We start from the raw sequence: 20,184 nt of genomic DNA on the forward strand, positions 1-20,184 counted from the left end.
TCTCTCTGTACTTGCTGTTGGAGACAGCTTGAAGGGCTGAGACAAACAAGGTGATGGCAAGTAAAAATATATTGAGTAAGGTCTGATGTGTAAAAAGCCTAAAACTTTTCTCTTCCCTGCTCCATAAGCTTTCCTGAGGAATTTCTTCTTTTCTTTGTAGAAATGCTGAGAAGGAAGAGCAGTAGAAAATGAAAACTTCTTCCCATCACCCCGTTTTCCCCTTGCTTTAGGCTTTTTGTTCTGCATCACCAGCTCTATATTGCAGTAAATATTGTCTTGCAGGGGCCATTCTTTTGCTAACTATGTCGGCAGTAGTTTGGTGGAGGTTTTATTGTGTTGAACTTGATTTTTATAGACATTGAAATGACTATTAAAATATAGCTGTGACATTAAGCTCACTGCTATAGAAATGCTTAGTAAAAGGCACCCTCGTTGCAAAATTATGTTGGGTGCAATAGAGACCTGCTGCAGTGGCAAGGGAAAAGCTTGAAGCAGGGGACTGATGTGTCAGATATCTTCAGATGGAGCAAAGATGGGTGTAGTGTGGGTGTGTTTTGTTAAAAACCTCATGCAGCTGTAACTGGGTTTCGTTCTTGTTGGCTTTTACATAGCAGCAGCTGGAAGCTGAAAAAGGTGGTGTCGTAAATCACAGAATCCCAGACTGGTTTGTGTTGGAAGGGAGCTTAAAGCTCATCCAGTTCCAACCCCCTGCCACGGGCAGGGACACCTTCCACTAGAGCAGGTTGCTCCAAGCCCTGTGTCCAACCTGGCCTTGAACACTGTCAGGGATGGGGCAGCCACAGCTTCTCTGGGCACCCTGTGCCAGCGCCTCAGCACCCTCACAGGGAAGAGCTTCTGCCTCACATCTAACCTGAACTTCCCCTGTTTCAGTTTAAACCCATCACGCCTTGTCCTATCGCTGCAGTCCCTGATGAAGAGTCCCTCTCATCCTTGCAGGCCCCCTTCAGATGCTGGAAGGCTGCAATATTGACGGTTTTTGCAAAGCCTTCAGGTAGAGGCTGTTTTGAATTTCAGTTAACTAAAAGCTCTGAAGCCCTTTTTTCAGCTACACCGTAGTAAGCAGAGGGCACCCTCAAACACTGTCTTTGCCTTCTTTAAGATGTTGCTCGTAGACCTACCATAGCAAAAGCCGAGTTATCACTTCTTAGTGTCCCCAGTTGAGAAGCAGGAAATTCAGGGAAACATCTAAACTCACTTACTTTGTGATTCTGCAATATGAGAAGACAGATGCCAAGACATCTGCCTCTAGATGTTTTCTGTTTGTCTAAATCAGCAGCTTGCTTGTTGTACAAAGCCAGTGTTGAGAGCTGGGGGTGCTCTGATTGCTTCTTGCTCCCAATGTGTTTCAGTTAATGGACTTTAATACTAAAAATTGATTTGAATGGTCTTGATTGTGCTTCTTGGAAGCTATGGATTATGACACATTATTAATGCTGTTATAGTCAGTAATGATACCTTTTCTTTAACACTAGCTTTGTACTTAGTGGTGAAGTACCATGAATACAAATGAAGCAGCAAGAAGGAGGAGGGAGAAAGCTGTTAAAAGAGTGAGTTGGCATCTTACTTCATTAGCTCCCTAAAGATTAAAGTATCTCACTTAAAAGGGAGGAGGAGGAAAAGCAAGAACCTGGACTTGGTTCTTGAAAATCTTGGATAGCTACAGAACTCTTTCTTTTTTATTGAACTAGTACAGAAAGGACAAGTGTGCAACTTGTTCTGTCCTACTCAGGTTCTGCCTGCAGGATTCAGCAGCAGGGTGGTTACAATTGTAGAGAGCACCATAGAATCATAGAATGGCTTGGGTTGAAAGGGACCTCAAGATCATCCAGTTCCAACTCCCTGTCACAGGCAGGGATGCCTCACACTAGGAGGATGCCAGGGATGGAGCATTTACCGCTTTTTAGGAAACCTGTTCCAGTGCCTCACCACCCTCACAGTAAAGAACAACTTCGTGTCTAACCTGAACTTCCCCTGTTTCAGTTTGAACCCATAACCCCTTGTCCTATCACTACAGTCCCTGAGGAAGAGTCCTTCTCCGGCATCCTTGTAGCCCCCTTCAGACACTGGAAGCTGCTCTGAGGTCTCCACGCAGCTTCTCTTCTCCAGGCCAAATATGACTCAAGGTTGGGGATTGCTCTGGATTTATGAAGTTTCCTCAGCTAATTAATTCCTATTGAATAGTGATAAGACACCAGATGTGTTGCAGAGCATATTGCTCCCCTGTGTTGCCATCTGTTGTAAAACCTGACGTGTCTAGTTTTGTTTATAGAGACTTGGGTGGCCCTTTGCTCTTTCTAAGCTGTGCTAAACCAACAATTGATGCTGCACCTGTGCTTGGGTTCTCCTCTAAAGGCAGAATTTATTCCTTTGTGTTTCTCCTAGCTTCCTCTCAAGCATTTTGTGCCCTCACTTTGGAAGAGGGAAGGCAGGCTCTCATTGCAGGGATTTCAGCGTGAGGGGTGCCTGAGTCCAAGTTCAGGGTTCTCTCTACACTCAGCAGATGTCCTGTGTAGTTCATGGAGAAGAGGTGCTCCTGGGCTCACATGGGAATAGTCTCCAGAGGAACCAAGGTGTGTTTCAGGTGGAAGGCAAGGGGAGAAAGGAATGACCTCCCCTTTGTAAGGGAAAATGAGACTAAATCCTCACTACGTACTTGTATTTAGTCTAGTCCTGCTTGAGAGATACCTGCAATATAAGTCACATTTGTAGGTTTAATCACGAAGCTGTAGTGTGCTACTGGGGAGGAGGAACCAGGAGCTGTAATTTCTGTGTTAGCTTGGTGGTAACAGTTCAAGTCTGAGTTTCTTCAGGCTTCTCTCTTTAGGAAACTCATCGTTTGTGAATGTTTGCATGACAGAATAACTAGAAGGGTCCAGAGAAGGGCCACAAAGATGATCCGAGGACTGGAAAGCCACATGAGAAAAGGCTGAGAGGGCTGGGTTTGTTTAGCCTGGAGAAAAGAAGGCTCAGGAGAGACCTTATCTCCATGTTCCAGTACTTAAAGGGTGGCTACAAAGAGGACGGAGACACCCTTTTTACGAGGAATCCCATGGGAAAGACAAGGGGTGATGGGCACAAGTTATTCCTGGAGAGATTTTTGACTGAACACAAAAGGAAACTTTTTCCTAATGAGAACAACCAGCCCCTGGAATAATCTCCCCAGGGAAGTGGTGGATTCCCCAACACTGGACACTGTTAAGATTCAGGTGCACTGGGTGCTGGGACATCTAGTCTAGGTCATGCTTTTCCTAGAGAGGTTGGACTAGATGATCCCTGAGGTCCCTTCCCACCTGTTTTCTTCTTCCTTCTCCATTAGCCTCAGCTGTAAAAACTGGAAACTTGGCTGGGTAAGTAACAGAGGATAAAGGAGTTTCCCTCATACTGAAAGCATCACCTTGCAGAGAAAATAGGAGGAAAACCTTCAGGTTTCTTTTATTTTTAATATAGAGAATTTGCAGGAGACTTTGCTTTCAGCTCTGTAGATTCAGTCTGCTTTTAGGAGGAAAGCACAATTATTTTGATTCCTTTCTGAAGACGGTGTAAAATAAAGCTGGTAATGTGTTAAATGTGGCTTGCTTTCTTTTAGGAGCAGGGAATGATTAATACAGCCTTTAATGCAGAGTAATTACGGGGAATATTGTTTTTATGGTATCTTAAGATCTCTCAGTTCTTATGCAGTCAGAGAAAAGCTTTTTCAGTGTATGTTGATGGTACCTTTGTTGGCTCTTTCCTTTTACTCCCCTTCTGTCACCTCTCTGTAATTCTTCTAGTGTTGCACTCCTCATTTTCCTAATGTGTGCAGATTAATGGGTGCACTTCGGAGGGGTTTGGTTTGTATTCTGTGGCAGTAAATGGGGTTTTAGTGCAATTACTGTAATGCCCTATTCATTGTTCCTTTCTTAATCAACTCCTAGAGTTAAAAAAATTGCTCTTTCTATGCCCACATTAATCCTTTTGCTTTCAGCATTGCAGTACTTCAGTGTAGATGTGCTTTGTGGTGCCAGTGGGAGGAGGAGGGGAGCACAGAGAGCCTTTACCTGGAGAATTGCTCTTCTAAAAGCACAGCTGATGAGGAAAAATACCTTTGGTGGCACTGAAACATTTTTCCTGCTACATGGAAATGGAAGGAGGCTTCAGAATGGTTTTGTCAACGTGAATTTGTTCTTTGTTTTCTCTTTTGCCACCCTGTTTCTGCTCGTTGTTGCATCTTGGAGCTGAAACCCAAAGTTCACTGATGTATTTCCTGGATGCTCTTCAGCCTTCATGTCACCTTGACTAACTGACATACTAAACCCATATGCTGCTGGCTTTGTTCAGGGCAGACCTTGAGGGCCTCCACTGTTCTTTATGCATTAGCAGCCTGTCCCCTAAAATTGCTTTCCCTGTTGTGGAGAGTTTTGGTTTATCTCTGTCTTTATAAGCAGGTTGGATGTGAAGACTGCACCTGAAATGGTCTGTTTGGAAGCAAGTGTACCCATAACATGGTTGTCAAGGAAATATATTTGCAAAATCACACCAGTAGGTTGTAATAGGCCCCCACAGCTCTTGATTAAATCAGTCATAGCTAATAATGCTTAGGACTGGAAAATAAAGCTCTTTAGTTCATTGTCCACAACTTTGGGAAACTGCTGTGGTGGTTCTCTTCTGCAGGCTAACCTTGTAAGTATGACTAGAAGAAACCAGTCACATACATGTGTCTGGGCCTTCTGCAGTGAGAGCAGTCCTCCTGGGTAGAAACCACCTTTACAGGTGACTCCCTTGCTCATTTAAAGTTGATTGCCATATCCTGGGCTGCATGAACCTGATACTTCATCTGTAGTGCAGACTACAAGGTGAGGGAAGTGACACTGGGTTGCAAGAGCCTGTGGTAACTCCTCTGTTCCTTCTGAGGAAGGACAGTGTGTTTGTCGATCAGAGAGCAGAGTCTTTCCTGAGTAACAGGGGCTTTGGTATCTCTTCTATATGGTGTCTTAAGTTACCTCTGTCACAGATCCCAGACTGGTTTGTGTTGGAAGAGGCCTTAAAGCCGATCCAGTTCCAGCCTCCTGCCAGGGGCAGGGACACCTTCCACTAGAGCAGGTTGCTCCAAGCCCCTGTGTCCAACCTGGCCTTGAACACTGCCAGGGATGGGGCAGCCACAGCTTCTCTGGGCACCCTGTGCCAGCGCCTCAGCACCCTCATCATAAAGCTTGTTCCTTATTAAAAACCATGTTTCCCTTAAGGAGAAAACACACTGTAAACCTCATTTTTCTGTATGATAAAGGATGACAGCATTTTGTTGCAATAGAAAAGCTTAATGTGTCTCTTCAGTTGAAGTTTATTAGAGAGGAAAGGTACTGCGCATGGAGTAAGAGCATTGGGATGCTGTATTACTGTTAGCTGGGAGGTTAACTAGGTCTTACTCATAAATTTTCTGATGCTGGAGTAACTATGCTCCTTACCTTGCTTTTTCTAACTTAGGAGGCTGCATAAGTCCTTTGCTAAAACAGTGACCTTGATTCCCAGTTCAAGCATGATGGGGAGGCCTGATGTTACCTGTTGTAGATATTCCTAATGCTTCATTTAGCTCAGAGCTCTCCAAGCTGGAAATCTGTCACTCTGAGACTTGGACTTTCCAAATGAAGCAAAAGCTTAATTAAAAGAAATAAAAATCTGGAAGTTATTCTTCAGGTTTTAAATACTTTAAAATGGTGCCTCAGAATACAGTTGATCAGACAAAATATAAGTACCAGTTTCATGCTTTATTCCTCCAAATTGTCTTTTTAATTAAAGCCTTGCTTGCTCCAATCAAACATTTGATCTGTCATAACATCTTTTGATGTCACTCTCCATAAAGAAGTACCCCGAGAGGGAGTTATCTGCTAGCTTACATCAGAGTATGCAGTCTAGTTCAAGCCTTGATTTGTAATCACAGGGGTGGAATGCACTTTATAGTTTGGTGCTTTGCTTCATGATCTGTTGGTGCTGCTGCAAGCCAAAATGAGGATGTTTTGTTGACATGTTTTCCACATATGTGTATCTTTAAAGCTAAATCTTCCCCCTATGGCCATTGCTCCTCACTCAGTTCAGGGCAGTGGGAGCTCTTGTGGGCAGTAATTATCACTTGATGGCTGTTTGTCATCTTCTGTCAAAAGAATTGGTCATTACAGTGATGCTCCTGCTCCGTGACCCTCCTTGTTATGAGAGACAGCAGTTAGCACTCTTGGATGTAAATTCTCATGTCTTTTATTCATAGCTGCCTTTGATCCTTATTGCATTTAAATGTTGGAGAAATGCTGAGCTGAAGTGTGAATTGAATACAGGATTGGTTTGAATCTGTCATAATGTGAGTTCTCCCTGACTGGGGTATCTGGTACAAGGCAGTGGGGTTGCTTGTCAGAGTCCTGAAGGTGGAAAACTCGAGTTAGATTCATTTTTGGACAAGTTGAGCACCCACTCTTGACTCTAGTCATGGCTGTGAGTGTTGAAGAGATCATAGAATTGTAGAGGGGATTGGGTTGAAGAATTCTCTGCTCCTGCAGAATAGCCATTATGGCTTTGAAGTATTCTGCACCAGATACCTAGGAGGGAGGATTTAGGGTTAATAATGAGAAACTTAAACCCCTTAAACCAGGAATAGCCACCTTGGCTTGTTTGAATGTCAATAAAACTATATTAGCTTATAAAGCCTTCATTTAAATACCTTTACTATTAGTCTCTGCCATGCACTTGATTTTGTTCTTTTCACCCTGAAGTCTCCTCTAATGATAATCTTATACTTTGTACTATGTTTTCTTTTCCATATTGCTTTTTCTATCTCTTTTTGTTCAGTTTTTGCACTCAGATGTATTTCTTTTTCACTCTGAAGTCTGTAGTCTGTCAAGCAAGAGGAGTACCGCAGAGAAAAGGACCAAGGCAACCCATCGTGTATTGGTGGTCGTTAGCATTTTAAACTGGGATTGGTAAATTCTGGGGAGACTAAATAGTAACTCCTGGAGGCTGCAAACGAGGTCATGGCCATGGTTGGAGGCAGTGCTGGGCGCTGTGCCCCGTCCTCGTGGTGGGATTAGACCTTTTCACGTGCCCACTTGGATGTCCCTTGTGCGCTTGGGGCTAAACGGATTGTCAGATTTGAGGTCAGGAAAGTGTTTTCTTCCAGTTACCAGTTGTTATGGATGTAATTTATGTTGTTGATCTTCTTTGTAATACAGGCTTTAGCCTGCTTGGGAATAGGAGAAAATTGGGTGGGTAAGTGAAGGTGCCTCCTGGGTCTGAGGTCTCATTGCCTTATAACTGTGGCTGTTGGCCTTTTGCTGTACATTTTAAGTTTGAGGGGTTTTTGGAAGTGCTTTGTGATGTGTAATGAGTGTGGTACATGCTGTTAATGTCCTCTGAGCTCTTTTGGTCTGAACATCTGTGAAGATTTCCTGCAAGAAGGTTTGTTTCATGTAACTTACCCAGGTCTTTCTGTTCCAATGATAGTATCCGAGAGTCCCACTGGAGTGCCTCTGACCAGTGCTGCAAACCAACCCTGTCCCTGGGCATTGATGTAGAAAGAAAAGTGGCTGGTTGTCCGAGGGGTGGTAGAAGCTTTTGAGGTGACTGTCATCTTCCAAGAATGCTTCCACTCCCTAAAGAGTTATGACAATTAATAAGAAATTCAGATTATCAGACACTTTCAAAAAGCTGTTCTTAAGACACTGTGTTCTGGAAGGTGTCTCTGAAAGGGAGGTCTGTGCTTAAAGAACAGCCCTTCGTGTACTGGAGATGTGAAGACAAGAAGTCCATAGTGCCTCATGGTGATGGAGGAAGGCTACTATTTCCATTTCATTAGTTAAGAACAGCATATAAACCACCTCTAAACTTGGTAACCTCATTGGAAGGAGTAACTGCAGTTGCAGAACTGTGCAGAAACTTTTGTGGGTCAACCTTGACCATAATTATGGAATCATAGAATCCCACACTGGTTTGTGTTGGAAGGGACCTTAAAGCTCATCCAGTTCCAACTCCCTGCCATGGGCAGGGACACCTTCTGCTTGTTCATTAACTTCAGTCTTGTGAAGCAACTCGAGTCACTGCTTTTGGTCATAAAGACCCTGCTTGATATCAGAAGATTGTTTCTTACAGAGAGTTTGTTCCATATGAAATGTGAAGGTCTTACTTTAGGAGTTGTAATTGGTTTGTTTTTCAGATTATTACTACTTTTTCCCAACCAAACCTGGTTTGCAGTGCTGTTTGTGAGATAAATTCCTGAGTATCGCTAAGCTCAGTGCTCAGAGTTTCCAGATTTTCTTTTGGGAAAGGCACAGAGGAGTGGTCTTTGAATTACTTATGTTTTGGTTGTAGTTTGTTGTCTTCTGAAGACAGCAGTTCTCAAACATTCTGCTTGCTTAGCAGCCAGGTCTTTGAAAACCAAAAACCCCTTTGTGGTTTCTATTTATTGGTTATGTTGCCATTTCATTGGCAAGGAGGGTAATGTGTTATCTCTGGTAGTATATACACCTCATGAATTATCTCTGTAGTATACACCTGGTTACTGTTTCTTCAAAGCAAACCAGTTTTTGTTCTCTCCAGGGTTACTCCCTGGCCAGAAGTCTATTTGAGCACCAGGGTTTTGCTCCTCCAAGGAGCTGCAATTCATGACCCCTAATGGAGTCACTTATGAAATATACACAGCAGCAAGGTTTGGGTTTGCTATTGAGGTGCATCTAAACAAATCAGAGACTTTTCTCTCAACCCAGAATCCTTTGTCTTGCTGTAGGTCTCCAGTATTGGCACCAGCTGTGTGCAATGTGTGGGTCCTTCAGGTTTCTCATGTGTTGTGCCTCTTGCTGCTCATAGGGGTTGGTAGGACTTAAGGCTGCTTCCGAATTCAGCAGTGGAAAGGGCAGTGGGTTTCATGTTATTGTCACCCTGCTTGTGTCTGGAGCAGCTCAGAAATACTTGTGCAAACAAACCCATTTGGTGAATTTGGAGGTTGTGGTGCTGCAGGTTGTGGATGCTCTCGGGGCTTGGTAATGAGTTATCAAGTATAATAACTTGATTATAATACTATAAAATGGGGGATAGAACCAGTCTGTCCCATGAATAGTGTGGCTTGATGTCCTCTGGCACTCAGGAATACTGAAATCAGTTTTTAATATAGTATGCATGCAATGAATTAATGAAGTGGCTGAGAAATCATTCTTTAATGTGAGTGGTGGTAATTTGAGTTTTCTAAAGACACTTTGTAGGCTTTCTGTGGTTGAGCCGAGAGTGGAAGAGAGCACAGTTCATTGCAGAACGGCATAAAATTGACACAAAGTGCTGGGAGATGGGCAAGTACAATAACATTAATTGAATGTATTGTGATGAAGAAGCAATGCATCATAAATGGAGTGAGGGACTGGCTTTAGAAAGGGTGTTTGTGGCTTTTTGAGACTTGTCACAAGGTGAAATACTGATGGATTAAAGGACTTTAATCTGATTTTTTTTTTTTTTTTTAACAAAATCCTTTGTGAATGGCAACCATGAGTAATAAAAACAATTATGTGGAGAAACAAGAACCGTGGAAGTTCTGTTGTCTTGCATGTGCTAACAGTGATGTTTCCTCTCTCCAGCTCTCTACAACTACGATGCGAGGGGACCGGATGAGCTTTCCCTACAGATAGGTGACACCGTGCACATATTAGAAACATATGAAGGTAAACTGGAAAAGAATGCATTGAAAAACATTGTTTTTGCACTTGTGTTCCTTTTGTGTTTGTGACCTTATCTTCTTGAGTTATCAGGTGATGAATTGCCTATTTTCTTGCTAAAGGGCAAACCACATTATTCCTAATGAACCCAGAATTAACCAATGCTAGATGGGAATGAAGACGTGTGTGGTCGATACCTGGTGAATAACTATTCCCTTTTCTATGGAAGATGGATGTTCACACAGCTTTATTTGTATGGGTTAATTGTAGCATCTACCTACGTAAAAGACGTGATAGATGCTTTATGGATGCCCTCAGGTAATGCAGGAAAGAGCTTGCTGCTAGAAGAAGTTTAATCTGAATTTGAAAGTTACCTGGGTTCTAAATTATTTATGTCTTTCTTATAAGATGGGTACATGAGTTACAGTGCCATGGACTGATTTCAGGCTTGTCAGGTGCTTTGCTTGTTTTACTGTGAAGCTGTAGAAACACTACATGTACCAAAATCTTTCCCTCTTGATCTGTGTCAAAGGGAATTTGAATGTTGAGTTTGATAATCAACGGAAGGTGAAAATTGTCATAACACTTCTCAGCTCTTGCTTGATCCAGGACCGAGTCAAGCAAACTACAGCTCTTTCATTATATACTTGACTTGAGGCCTTATGGCACCCTGCAGTTTGGAGAGGTATAAGGAATGTAGAACTAAACTTAGTTTAAAATATTGTAATACATTTTGTCTTGTGGAAATGTGATTTACTTTAATATATGGATTTAATTTGTTTCTCTAGACATTGATCTTCTGGTGCCTCTGTGTGATAAATTTGGTTTAGGTATTGGCTTAATAGGATGGTTTTTATTGTGATATTTACTGAAACAAACAATACTGTTTCAACAGAAGTAACAAGCTCTACTCATCACTGTGCAAATGAACTTTGTCATTATTCCTAGGCTGGCATTTTCTTACAGAGCTCAACTTGCCAAATTTGACTTGAAGCAAAGTAATCTTTCCTCTATCTGACGTTATATGCTCTAATAAAAGTCTAATAATGCAAAAATTCACATGCAAATGGAATGAGTTAAATATTATGCAGCTTTGTACTTTTAATATATAAATAGATTTATTTAATGAATGTGGGAGAAACTCTGAATCCTGAATAGAGTACGTGAAACCATATGAAATGATGACTGCTGCCAGCTAAGTGGGACAGTGGATGTGACTCACTTCTCCCCTAGACTTGAATAATAAAGCCCTTCACACCCTCGTGGTTGTTTGGCTTCAAGCACATGGGATGAATTCATGTTAAAAGAAATGCAAATAAGTTAATGTTCTTCCAAACATGTCATACAATGATTACTCATTACGTACCTGCTGTGATGGGAAATTAGATGCCATAATTCTTATCTCCCTTGTTCACAGAGCTGCCATTATTAGGTAATTATTTGAGCTCTTTGATCTCCAAGTTCCTCTATATGGAATTTGAGTAGATTGTGCCCCAGGAGGTTTCAGGCTGTGTGTGATGGTGTCCAGGTGTGTGCCTGGGAGCTTCCCTGCCATTGATCCCATCTGTGTCAGGGTTGTGTTAGGCTGTGGTGGGATGGACCAAGCAGAAGAAAAATCCCCTTATAATAGAATCACAGAATCATTTAGGTTGGAAAAGACATTGAAGATCATTGAGCCCAGTGCAAAGGTGGGTGCCAGGAGGATGGTGCCAGACTCTTTGCAGTGGTGCCCGGCAACAGGATGAGGAGTAACAGCCATAAACTAAAACACACAAGTTTCACCTCAACATGGGGAAGAACTTCTTTATGCTGTGGGTGGCAGAGCACCGGAACAGGCTGCCCAGGAAGTTTCTCTCTCTGGAGACGTTCCAAACCTGCCTGGACACGTTCCTGTGTAACCTGCTTTAGGTGGCCCTGCCTTGGCAGGGGTTGGACTGGATGATCACCAGAGGTCCCTTCCAACCCAAACCATTCTGTGAAATCCACCGTTAAATAAGAATGTAATTTGAGCATGGACAGAAAAGTCTTTTAGAGAGTCAGTAATGCCTTTTTTGCTGATCATCTGTGATTCTGCTTCCCGAGTCTACGCCCTTTCCCTGTGTTTAAGGTTGTGGGGAGAAAACTGCCTTCTTTCATTGGTATCTGCTGTATTATGTATTTTGCTCTTGGCATCCTACTGTAGAATTGTTACTGTTTTGAAAGAGGTTTTTGAAGTAATGCTCAAGTAAGGAGTAGTTCTGAAGACATATAGGTGTCCATGGGCTTTGAAGTGGTAGATTGTGGGGTTTGTTTGTTTGTTTCTTGTTTTCCTTAAGTTCCTCTGAATCTGCAAGAAAATCTTATGGTAAATCCTTGCTCAGTTGGTCTACTCTCTGCAGATGAAAGATATTGAGAAGTTGGGAGGGCTTGGTCTCATGCCTAGTATAGAAGACCTATTTTAAGGACAGGCAGGTTTCTGTAGGATATCGTGTTGCTACCACATACTGGAATGGATTGCTAAGATGGACTTTGCTTATGTGTTTAAAATACTACTTATTTTTTACCTATGTGTAGAACTAATTTTGGAATTTGGTTTTTGTTACTAAAACATTTTAATGTTTTAAATTTGAATGAAAAACCACTCTGTTTTTTGCTCTGAATGCAGGAAAAAGCTTTTGTGACTCATTCAATGTGCGGGTCCTGTGAAGGGCTTCTTGAAAACAACCTGTATTTTTATAGGAGTTGAGATTCGAAATGAATGTGTGCATTTGAGCAACCTGCTCTAGTGAAAGGTGTCCTGCGCATGGCAGGGGGTTGGAACTGGATGAGCTTTAAGGTTCCTGCCAACACAAACCACTCTGATTCTATGATTTTACTGCTAAACCTTCAAGTTTCTGTTCTTCCAGGAACCAAAGAAAAAATAAAGTGACTTTCTTGAGTCACTGATGTTCACAGTTAAATTAATGTATTTCTATCAGGTAGGATTACAGACAACTTTACTTTTGAGATAAAAAACTTCCTGTCACTCCTCCTAATATGAGCCTTACAGGAAAAGCTGAACAGCAAAGCTTATGACTTCATAAATACCCTTCATCCTGCAGGAAAGAGGGACTGCATTTCATAGATATCCCAAAACACATATTTGCAATGTTCTGAATTGGCACTTGCCACATCTTTATTGTCTTAATTCTGTTTCTTTACATTATTTGGTGGAATGGGTGAAAGGGAGCATCTGATCAATAAATGTGGCTGATTAAGGTGAATAGCAATTAAATATAACAGTAAAGAAGCCTCAAAGCCAAGATTGAACTGTAATTTCTAGTGATGCTGTGGGGAGTTTGGGTTCCCAAATAAGTATTTTCAAAGAAGTTATTCCTGATTCTGTTGGAACACTTAGTTGTTGTTTGCAGGGTTTTAACCGTGTAGTAAATAGATGCATTGTTTGAGAAAAACAAGAGTAAATAGTTGAGTGTCTTGCAGCTTTAACAGACACAAATATTTCATTGGTCCCTTTTCTTCATTGGATGTTTATGGGGATGCGTTTTTCCAGCCATTACATCCCACAATATTTTTAAGGGTGAGGCTAGAAACCCTGTAACACATCAAGAAGCCACTTAAAAGCTCTGGTCACTTGAGAAGAGTGTTTCTGGCATCAGCCTGTTTTCCGATATGTCTGAAACCAAATTGGCTGTGAACAGAGTGAGGGGGATCTGGAGCTCTCTGCTGTGTGAGCGCCAGAGGCGTGTTGGACACCAGGTATTTGCCCTCTCTGCCCTCAGGCTTTGGGCTTTTAATTTATTATTATTTTTTTTCCATGATGTCCAAAACTGCTGAGGTTACAAACTGAAGAACTAAAATGAGGCAGAGTCACAGTGTACCTTGATAGGTGCATTAGGATACCTTCTCAGTGTCATTACAAGCTCACACATTCCTCTACCCCTTGCATTCTTTAGTGTTGAGGACTAGAGGCTGCTTGCCTAAAGCAGAGGCTATATTATGCTTGTATAATCCAAGAATAGTTTGTGTTGGGAGGGACCTTAAAGCTCATCCAGTTCCAAGCCCCTGCCACAGGCAGGGACACCTTTCACTAGAGCAGGTTGCTCCAAGCCCCTGTGTCCAACCTGGCCTTGAACACTGCCAGGGATGGGGCAGCCACAGCTTCTCTGGGAAAAGTCTGTGCCAGCACCTCAGCACCCTCACAGGGAAGAGCTTCTGCCTCAGAGCTCATCTCAGTCTCCCCTCTGGCAGGTTAAAGCCATTCCCCTTGGCCTGTCCCTACAGGCCCTTGTCCAAAGCCCCTCTCCAGGTTTCCTGGAGCCCCTTTAGGCACTGGAGCTGCTCCAAGATCTCCCCTTCAGGAGCCTTCTCTTCTCCAGGCTGCCTCAGCCCAGCTCTCTCAGCCTGGCTCCAGAGCAGAGCTGCTCCAGCCCTCACAGCAGCTCTGGGGCCTCCTCTGGCCTCGCTCCAGCAGCTCCACGTCCCTCTTGTGCTGTTGCCCCAGAGCTGGATCAGGACTGCAGGGGGGGTCTCCCCAGAGGGCAGCAGAGGGGCAGGATCCCCTCCCTCAACCTGCTGGTCTGACAACAAACTGTGTGTATGGCGTGTCAAAGGAAAAAATCAGTTTTCATAGGATCACAGACTGGTTTGGGTTGGAAAGGACCTTAAGATCATCCAGTTCCAACCTCCCTGCCATGGGCAGGGATGCCTCACACTAGTCAACATCTTTAATTCATGTTTGTGAGGGAGTTGGTTGGTTTCGTAGTGGCTGGCTGTCTGTGAAAGAGAGCTGCCCTCATCTTACAGGTGGGGAACTAAGAAATGAAGTAGTTACGTTTTGGCTAGTTGATTAGAGATGACTTCTTGTGTTTAAATGACATTGCCCTTGTATGTGCATGGTCATGGCAAGACTCAGCACCTCCAGTTGGATCAGTGAGAGTTAGCTCTCTGAAATTGAGCTCCCCACCGTATAGCTACAGGCTAGACACCCAGCAAGAACTCCATTTAGGTGGTGGCTGCCAGCGAGGAGCCTGGTTGGACTTGCTTGGCCGCATTAGGACCTTGGCGATGAGTAAGAGCGCAACCAGTTCTCCAGGGCAGATTTCGGCTGCTTTCATATCTTCAGTATCTTGTAGCTCTTGCTGCTTGCTACAAAGAAAGAAGAGTGGTGAGGAGCTTTCTTTGCTATGTCGCTTTTTAATCTGCAGGTGCAGTGCAATGTCCTGAGTTAGCAGAGAAGATGGGATGGGAGAAATGAGGTGGAAGAGATAATGATTGATTGTTCTTTAGTTTGTACAGTGTGTTTGATCAGAATCATGGTGTTTATCAGTTAAGACTCCAGAACTTCAAAATGTCGGTGTATTCATATAAAACTGAGGGAATTTAGTGATTTAATAGGATTGAAATCTCTGTATGTCTGTGGAGGAAGTCCTAGCAGAAATACTTTGCCTTCTTTGCACCTGAGCCAGAAACTGCATGGTGGTTTCAGCAACAGTTTTGTCCTCTGGAAGGAATGAGAGTGTGAGAGGTGAGGCTATTGCAGCCTCTGTAGGGAAGCGAGTTGTGATGGTTGTAGGCACCAGGTTAAAGATGACAGCACAAAGCATTCCCAAGGGATCACAGAGGTCAGGCTTCTGATGCAGCATGAAGGTGATGAATCATTTCACCTTTTGCTACTGGAGAGCAGACTGAAAAATCCTGTCTGCTTGAGACTTTAATTTGTGTTTTTAGTCCCAGAGTGCAGATAATGAATTTATCAGCATGTGTTGTCTTCCTTAAGCATTTCTCCTGCCCTGCTTGTTATCACGAGTGGGACTGTAGTCTTCACTTCTGCTTTGCAATCCCCCCCCCATGTTCATCTCTGGAGAGGGATGCTTTGATGTACAAAACCCCATTTTTCAGCACTAGAGGGGGTGGTTTTGCACCCAGGTTCAGTTCTCCAAAAGCTGCAGAGGGCTGCTCTGGTCACCTGGGGAGTTCCCTTGGGTGCTGGACAGGCAGGAGCAAGATATGGCACAGCCAAACTGAAATACAGGATAGCCCCAGTGCAGATGTGCAAGTGAGCTGGTGCTGGACTGGGAGCAATGTAGAATCATAGAATCATGGAATAGTTAGGGTTGGAAAGGACCTTAAGATCATCTAGTTCCAACCCCCATGCCATGGGCAGGGACACCTCGCACTAAACCATGTTGCCCAAGGCTCTGTCCAACCTGGCCTTGAGCACTGCCAGGGATGGAGCATTCACAACTTCCTTGGGCAACACATTCCAATGCCTCACCACCCTCACCGTAAAGAACTTCTTCCTTATATCTCATCTAAACTTCCCCTGTTTAAGTTTGAACCCATTACCCCTTGTCCTACCACTACAGTCCCTAAGGAAGAGTCCCTCCCCAGCATCCTTATAGGCCCCCTTCAGAGACTGGAAGGCTGCTCTGAGGTCTCCACGCAGCTTCTCTTCTCCAGGCTGAACAGCCCCAACTTTCCCAGTTTGTCTTCATACGGGATGTGCTCCAGCCCTCTTATCATCCTCATGGCCAGAATCATGGAATGGTTTGTGTTGGAAGGGACCTTAAGGCTCATCCAGTTCCAACCCCCTGCCATGGACAGGGACACTTTCCACTAGAGCAGGTTGCTCCAAGCCCCATCCAACCTGGCCTTATCCCACTACCCTCACAGTGAAGTTCATCTCATCTGCTTTCCCTGGCACAATATCTCCCATGAGGCAAAACAACTGTTGTTTGTAAGGTTTTGTGTTTGCTTTGGTTATCCAGTTGTGCTGAAGTGTGATGGCTGCAGAAACACTGAAAGCTATAATGGTGATTGCTTGCAGATGTGTCCTGAACTTGGGAGCACAATAAATGGGACAGTTTTCCAGACTGCCTGGTAGTGTGGCACTGGCTGAATGATGAGGCAGCATTGGGGGTGCCGTGGGGTGGATGTTTGCTGCTTCATGCTGAATTAGGGCTGTAGGGCTCCATGCTTTCATATTTTGATATGTGAATCATAAATCCCAAAGTATCCTTGTTTTCTGCTGAGATGACAAACAGCTGATCCACATTTGGAAACTTGTAATTTCTGGGACTGAAATAGGTTTTAACTTTACAGAAGTGTACTGATTGACTTGTTTGATTTTAACACTCTTCAGTTGGTTTTGTTTTACATTGGTAAATTGTAATTAAAATTAAAGGAATGACAATTAAACACACAATGGAAAATGCCATCTTTGTCATGTCTTTTCCATCAGTTTGATTTTTTTTTTTTTAATAGCTTCTGAGACGACTTGTTTTAGCCAGGATATTAATCCTGCAGAGGGTTTGAATTCAGATGAGATGTGCATGTTGGTGGGGGTGAAGCATGATCAGAAGCCATGTTAAGGTGCTGCGAAGCCACAGCTGGTAGGTGACATTAATGACCTTTTTAATGCTTTCTTCCCTTTTTTTTCCCCTCCTAGGTTGGTACAGAGGTTATACACTACGAAAAAAGTCCAAGAAGGTAAGTGTTGACAGAGTGGAATGCTCATTTTCCTCTTGGGTAGAGATGTGTTATGGCATTGGGTGTGTTGCTGTAATGGAGATCTTGACGTATGTTATGGCACGGCATGGGAACTATTCACTGTGTGTCTGCTGATCTCTCCTACCTACCTGTGTCACAACCTCTTGTAAATGTGAATTTAAGTTAATTGTAACTTATTTCAGGCCTAAAATCCGTGTTGGATATCTATTTTGTACGATTTAAGGGTATACATATGTACAGCTACTATAGATGGCTTGATGCACCTCAGCTTTTTTGCCTTTGCCTCAGTAAGAAGTTCAGAACTTTAATGTTCCGGTTGATCTGTTTAGAGGCTGCCACTTTGCTTTGCTGTCCGTTAAATAGTGTGTTACTCGTAAAACACAATTGCATCTTAGAAAGCGATATGGGGATCTACATTGTGATTTTTCAGGGGGAATAATCTTTTCCAGTGTAATTTTGCCTCGTTGGTAGACTTTCAGTGTACATGAAGGGTTGCTGTTATAGCAGCCTCGCTGAAATAAAAAGAAACATCACAAATACTGGTTGTAACATTGTGTTTTAGTTTTTGAGTGTTTTCCTTTATAGTAGTAATTAACCAGAATTAAATGACTTCTGATTCTGCTTCTTTTTCCACTTCAAATAAACCACTTGAAATGTAATGTTTGCCTACAGAGGTGCATTTTGAGTTGCGCCTGCATGTCTAGAAGTACAGAGCTGAGTTGTGTGGTTCGTCCCACCCATTTCCTACCCAGGCCTCTTCTATTCTATTTTGATATTTTCTTTTCTTGGAAATACACTAAATTTCTTATGCAGTGTATTTCATGAACATGCCTTGTGCAGCCTAAGAAGCAGTTAGGCATTCTTCTTGGCTTAAATGAATCCCACGTGTTGCTGCATTTGTCTGACTGCTGCTAAATGTAGTGATTTCTTTCTTTTACTGGGATAAAAAGAGTCAGCCCCAGCTCCTACCCCCTAGTTTTTGTAGCTTTCTAAGACTTTGTCTTCATGTTCCCATAGCAGGGGGTTGAAACTACATGGCCTTTAAGGTCCCTTCCAACCCAAACCAGTCTGCGATTCCATGATAAGAAAACTGAACGACTGCCCTGAAGGATGAGGTGTAGGAATTTACTTTCTCGGCATGGCTTGAGATATTTTTTGACTTTGATCTTACACTATTTTGAAAATATTATTGTATTTCTGGAATCTTGATTAATTTAGAACATTTTTTTCAAGGAAAGCAGTTCTGGTGTTTTGCAGTTGTCTGCAAAGAGGTTTTTGGCTCGTAGCACTTGTAACGATAGGTTGGCGTTAGGACATACTATGTTATGTATAAGAAAGCTTGGTTAGATCTGAGGAAAAGCAAGCAGCAGACCTGGATTACAGGCAAAATGTAATTTTGAAGTTAAACATATGTAAAATCCTCTCTTTCACACTTTCAAATGGAAATCTGCCTTAATTTTTATAGTATATATCATCCAGGGACCTGGAGAATAGTGACAAACTCTATCTTGAACTGGGGGAGAAAACACCCCTTTGCAAGGCCACTTATTGACAGGGCATCTTCTGTTTTCTTCAATAGAGTGAAGAAGGGATTAAAACCACTTAAGTTTGTGTTTGGTAAGGGTACAATTACAGCTTGTTGAAAGAACATGCAAACAAAACTTAAATGTACATTAAAAAAAACCCAGACCACCCAACACAACTGTTCTGATGCTCAAGAGGATGCAGACTTGGCAATGTGTCTTGGCATATTTTTAGGTAATAGACACAATATGTTATGTGTAACTTATTTAAAACATCTTTTTTCCTCTCTCTCCCTCTCAAAGGGCATTTTTCCTGCCTCCTATATACATCTTAAGGAAGCAATAGTTGAAGGCAAAGGGTAAGTTTGATTTGAAGATAATAAGCATCGATTTTCCTCTTTTTATAAATGTAATTTTGGTGTATTATCAGATAGTTTACACTTGTTCCCAGTCAGTTAAAGAGCTGATGGTGAAAATGTGGGTGTTTCTTTTTGGAAATGCTTTAAATTGGTAACTCACCTCAAATTTGAAGGTGCTGTCATCGCCAGTACTTCTGGCTAGCGCTGTCCTTAGCTGCATTGTCATATCGTTGAGCTAAAGCATAACTGGGTCTGTATTAATGTGCATGTTTTGGAAGAATTAATAATTTACCACTTTTCTTTACAACATTTATTGCTCTCTGGACTGAGAATTCCCTACATTAACTTCCTCCACTCCCTGCCTCCTGCTGTAGTTCTAACTTCAGTTTTCCCAACTTCTTTCATCTTCCATCCCTTGAGTCTTACACCTTTTGCTTGGTATATTGAGAGGCCTTTGATATGAGATACCTTCCTTTTATGCAGGTGAAATTTGAGTAGTTTCTAAATTCCCTCTTCAATACATGTTGTAGACTGGACTCCTCACAGAAAGCCATTATCCAGACATTGCTTTCTGACCTACCAAGAAGTGCTGTTGAATTGTTCATTTTATGATTCTCCTGCTTCTGATGTGTGTGACACTAAATAGTTTGGGCTGTTTTTTCTTGCTTAACAGCTCTTAAAGTTGGATGTTTATATATCAAAACAGCTTTTCTGGACAGGCATGTAAAAGTTTGCAACATTGATAGAAAAATCTAGTTAAAAAACAAGGAAAAAACCTCCAAACAAATCCCAGGGAAAATAAAAAGTGGAGTGAAATTAATAAATAATTAGTCAGGAAATGGAGTGAAACAGGATTGAAATATTGTATTCCTTTGTGCCTGATTTATTTTTATACACTGTTAAATATGCAAATGATAAAACTACTAATCATGAGATTGCTGCATAATGACATCTTTCTTGCTGATTACAGAACTGCCTTTAAGTACCCTACTTGTGAAATATTAAAAGATCTAGCTGTTGTTTCTTACTTTCATGGCACATCATTCCAAAACAAGTTGCACAGAAACTCAATGGTGATGACTTCCATGCTTAATTTTCTTTGCAAGACCAATATTATGGAAAACAATTGCACATTAG

General features: G+C 42.4%; 1 protein-coding gene across 2 annotated transcripts in view; it reads left to right on the forward strand.

The window, feature by feature from the left end:
* The window catches only part of DOCK1 (dedicator of cytokinesis 1), a 312,805-nt gene that overhangs the window by 12,475 nt on the left and 280,146 nt on the right, over positions 1 to 20,184 (forward strand). For both annotated transcript variants that reach the window (XM_030486111.1, XM_030486112.1), the window contains exons 2-4: positions 9,600 to 9,683; positions 17,104 to 17,144; positions 18,992 to 19,047. In XM_030486111.1, the coding sequence (XP_030341971.1) occupies positions 9,600 to 9,683; positions 17,104 to 17,144; positions 18,992 to 19,047 (181 nt within the window). The remainder of the gene's footprint in view (positions 1 to 9,599; positions 9,684 to 17,103; positions 17,145 to 18,991; positions 19,048 to 20,184) is intronic.

The sequence above is a fragment of the Strigops habroptila genome, chromosome 5 (genome assembly GCF_004027225.2).
Source record: "Strigops habroptila isolate Jane chromosome 5, bStrHab1.2.pri, whole genome shotgun sequence".
Classification (NCBI taxonomy): domain Eukaryota; kingdom Metazoa; phylum Chordata; class Aves; order Psittaciformes; family Psittacidae; genus Strigops; species Strigops habroptila.